Source organism: Triticum aestivum, chromosome 4B (assembly GCF_018294505.1).
Source record: "Triticum aestivum cultivar Chinese Spring chromosome 4B, IWGSC CS RefSeq v2.1, whole genome shotgun sequence".
Classification (NCBI taxonomy): domain Eukaryota; kingdom Viridiplantae; phylum Streptophyta; class Magnoliopsida; order Poales; family Poaceae; genus Triticum; species Triticum aestivum.
Window position 1 is genome coordinate 129506541 of NC_057804.1, and position 4650 is coordinate 129511190.

At 50.1% G+C, this 4650-nt stretch overlaps 1 protein-coding gene across 1 annotated transcript; it reads right to left on the bottom strand.

Annotated features, from left to right (window-relative positions):
* Positions 1-2394: 2394 nt before the first annotated feature.
* LOC123091441 (protein ROH1) lies at positions 2395-4140 on the bottom strand. The gene has a single exon (XM_044512949.1). The coding sequence runs from the start codon at positions 3983-3985 to the stop codon at positions 2759-2761; it is 1227 nt and encodes a 408-aa protein (XP_044368884.1). The 5' UTR covers positions 3986-4140; the 3' UTR covers positions 2395-2758.
* Positions 4141-4650: the final 510 nt, after the last annotated feature.

Consider the following 4650-nt stretch of genomic DNA (forward strand, 5'->3'; position numbering starts at 1 on the left):
TGCACATGAGTTGTCATGGTGTTTACACTGAACTTGCCATGATATGTTTCAACTATTTTTCTTCTACCTTTGAAAGTAAATTTTGACATATTATAAAGCGGGAAATTAAGAAAGTAGACTTATCATGAACCATAAACTGAAATTACCATGATACATGAACTTAAAATTGCCATGGTTCATACAAAAAATAATTTACGTGGTCAAAATACAGAAATTGCCATGGTCAAAAAACTAAAATTGTCATGATCTATAAACTAAAATTGTCATATGACAACTTTAGTGTAAACACTATGACAAATACAGTGTAAACATCATGGCAACTTTTGACAAAAGAAATCGTCAAAATATATCAACATGAGATCTAATTTTGAAGATCTCGTCGAGACGGATTTAATGGTGAAAACGGATTTTTAATTGGATTTTTTAATTAGAAGATAAAACATTTTTAAGCCGAAAACCAAAAAGATTCTTGCTGATGTCATATGTTTTGACGTGGCAAAATGAATAATAATGAATGCGTTTGGGTCATGTTGCTTCATAATACACATGTGAGCGTTATCATTTGGGAACATGAATGGTTTGACTTGGGACAAACAAACTGTCCACTCTCAAACCCCTGTTCAGTTTTCCAAAGAAAAAGAAAATTATCCCAGCCTGGCCAGATGGGCCAAGTATCAGGCTACTCTAGGCTCCTACCACCACTTATCCACCAACCAAACCCCGAGCCGAGCTGTAAAAACAGTCCAGCCCGGCCTGTTCTGCTGTAAGAAAGAAGCAGAAGAAAAATACTATGGGCTTGTGCCTGACAGTTGGGTCCCACCAAACAACGTAACCGTGACGCTTGAGTAACGCAACGGTGAAACTGAAACCCAGCAATATGCGAGCGGGGCCACCATCACAGCTCACTCACACAACAGCACAGCAGCAGGCAGCAGCTAGGCCAGCACGCGTCATTCACACACACACACACACAGTCACACACACACACAGAGTACTTGACCGATGATGATGCACACGCACAACAACAGAGCAGGACAGAAACCCGATCACACCACCTTGTGAACAGGGGCTGGTGGAAAGGGAAACGGAGCGCATGTGGCCGGTGAACCAAATCATCAAAAACCAGCCAGGATCATGGCAAATGGCGATGATTAGTGCTGCTCTTACTGCAATGGGAAAAGGGCTTTAGAGGGGGGTTACAGTGGACACAGGACGCCTTTTCTAAACATTGCTGTCTTGTCTGCCGCCCCTGCTGTTTGGTTACTGGTGGAATTTTGTAGGTAGAAACCAGAAAGGGGAAGAAGATTGTTCCATTATTCATCAGAAACTTATCAACACCACATTTTTGTTCATCAGAAACTTATCAACACCATATTTGAGGCTGATTACCAAGGACCACACCTGTGAAGTGAACTGGCAGGACTAAGCGCAAAACGAAAGATTTCATGGTGTGGTAGAATCTTTGAAAGAGATTACCAGAAAAATACTGAAATGATATGATAGGGGTCGGTACATCTACCAAAATAGGAGTAGATACTGTACTGTGTACAGGGGTGTAGCTGAATGCAGAGCTGAACTACGAGACCAGAGCAGCATGCACACTTGGTACTGCATCAGGTTGTTATTAACATGTGACCTCGGGATAACATGCTGGGAGGGACTAACTTTTCCGCAGTACACTAGTAGTAGTACAAGGCAAACGGAGTAGTTAACTTTGTGGCACCACACTTTACCTTTTTGGCCTGATCAAGGTTGGTGGAGACCTGACAGAAGAAGCTTATGTACAAGGAAAGAAGAACACATGCATTCAGTCAAGAGATCATAAGCCATTTGATGCACTTGGTATTTGGATTCAGTCGGATTGCTTCTGTTCTGCAATTTCTTACTCTGCACAGACTGTTCTATTAACCGTGATCTGTTGCTATATACTCCCTCCGTCCATAATGTTTGTAAAAATGTCTTACATCATGAGACGGAGGGAGTACTTTGTAGCTCTTGATCACAAGCCATTCCATTGCTATTGTCCTCTTGCCTCTTGGTATTCAGATTTATTTGAAGCGTTTGTGTTCTGCGATTTGTCACTCTGCAGACTACTTTATTATAAACTGTAAAAGCTATACTATACATGGTGGGAATTTTACCCTGAGATTTCCTTTTTACTCCTGATAAGCAGACAAACAATCCACATATAGAGAAGTGGGAAATAATCTCGATCATATAGAGAACTGGGAAATAGTCCATAATTGGAGACAATTTTTTTGGTGGGGGACATTTTTAATTGTGGCATTTCTCTGGACAAAAGAGTACAATGCCTTAAGCTAATGTTCAAACTGAAAATGTTCCAGATGACACCAAAAATGAGAATGTGGACATTATAGAGTCAAGAACAACACAGAAGCTAATCACTCCAGTAATTTTTTTTCTTTTTTCCTCTTTTCTATGACATTCTAAGATCAGAGCAAGCGACATCGCAGAGCTCACAGACGCAAGTAACTCAAGAATTAGCCGCGCGCACATGTGGTAGGCGACTAACAAAAATCTGATGATACACACCAAATGCAGCATCAAAACATGAGAAGAAGGAATAAATCTTTGCAGAAAGATGGTTCCTTCCCTTTCCCCTTTCCTTTACAGAAGGATACACATTTTAAACTTGCTACTACTGACTGCGAGACAGATCACGGGTGATCAAAAACCACGGACAGGAGGCTACCTATCGCCGCCGCAGCGCGCGGCCAAAATGCGGATTCTTGATGGTTCAGTCGGCGGCGTTGGGCATCGGCGAGTCGAGGCCCTCCATGCGGCTGCGCACAATGCGGTGGAACACCTCCCGGACCTGCCTTTCCAGCGGCTCCAGGCCGTCCTTCATGGCGCTGCATACGGCGGCAAGCTCCGCGGCGGCCTCCCGCACCGCGGCCTCCCTCTCTCCGGTGAGCGGGATGGGCGCTGCGTCGATCGCCTCGGCGAGCCTCTGTGCGCACTTCTCGAGCGCGTGGATTTCCTTGAGGAGGCCGCAGGAATTGCGCCTGTCCTTGCGCTTTCCCTCCTCGGTGAGGCGGTCCTGGAGCGTCAGGAGCGGCGGCGCCCACGCGAATGCCCCACGCGGCGGTGCCGCGGGGAGGTGGTGCGCTTGGAGCGCCGCGACGCGGTCCGGGCACGGGACGGCCGCGACGAGCGCCCACGAGGCGAGGTGCAGCAGGCATCCCATTGCGTACACGGGCGCGGCGAGGCCCGCCTCGTGCGCCCGCGGCGCGGCCAGGCCGGACCCGATGGCCTGCAGCTGCCGCGACGCCGACCACGTGCGGGACACGCTCCACGAGAGCGAGCGGAAGTGCGAGGAGGAGGACGACGAGGAGGAGGCGGAGGACGCGCGAGACGGGGACGCGCGGCTCCCGCGGCCGAAGGAGCGGTTGCGGTGTGAGGCCAGGAAGGAGGCGACGCCGCCCCCGCCCCCGGCGGCGGCCGCGTCGTCGACGAGGAGGATCGAGAGGTCGGACAGCGCCTTCCTCGCGCGGCGGAGCTGGCCCTCGTGGATCTCCTCGGGGGCGAGCAGCACGGACGCCGCGATGCCGGCGAGCCGCCCCCAGCGCCGGACCTGGTCAACCCCGTCGCGGGCGGCGTTGCACACGTCGAGCGCCTTCACCGCGCGCTCGTGGTACTCGCCCACCAGCCTCTCCGCCAGCGCGCCTCCACAGCCGCGGCGCCGCACTTCGGCCGCCACCGCCCGAAACTCCTCCTGGCACAGCAGGAACGCCTCGAGGAGCTGCCGGATCCACGCGATGGAGAGGAAATCCTCCCCGTCCCTCAGCTCCGCGAGGCTAACGGCCACGTGCCGCTGGAACGCCTCGACCTCGGCCTCCCCGCCGGACGGAAGCATGGCGGGGGACGCCGGGGTGTCCCGGCTTCGAGACAGCAGCGAGCGGCCGAAGGAGGCGAACGGGGAGTGGGAGGAGGAGGAGGAGCCCTGGTAGTCCGTAGCCGGCATGGCCGCCGGTGAGACCGTTGTGGGTGCTTCTCGCCGGAGAAGGCGCGGAGAAGGGGGCTATCGGATGCGGGTCGTCGGCGGAGACGTTTTGTTTTGGATTTGTGATGAAACTGCGATGAGGTGAGGTGTGGTGTTGTTGATGGGTGCAGGTGTGCGCGTATATATGTATGGGGTTGTGCTTAGGGAGGCGATTAGTTTACTGATTGATGATTTTGGGGTTAGGGAAGGGTTCCCAGCTAATCCCTTACACCTGTTGAATTAGTTTAGTTTATAATGGCGGCCTGTGGTCTTTTTTGCAGGTGGTAAATATCCTTTTGGATTTGGAATGTTTCTGGTTTTTGTTTAGCCTTATTTGACCCTTTTTGTAGATGGTCCTTCGAAAGATTAGTAATTGCGGACAAGTTCCTTTCAAGTGGACGGTGCTTGATTTTATTTTATTTTGATTTGAAAGATTCGGCCAATACTGGCTTCAATGATTTTGCAAGGAAATGGTGCTTGATTTTAGGCAGAAATTTGTCAATTATTCAAGAAACAGTGCAATCTTGGAAGTTTATACCATCAAAAGGCCACATACGATGCTCATAGGGGCCTGCTATGTTTTCGAGGAACCTTAATGAGGGCACAAAGCTCGTTTAGATAACTAAGAAAACAAAAAAAAAAATCGA

Bases quoted from the DNA above. Each gene is read 5' to 3' on its own strand.
- LOC123091441 (XM_044512949.1), bottom strand. From the start codon at position 3,985: ATGCCGGCTACGGACTACCAGGGCTCCTCCTCCTCCTCCCACTCCCCG.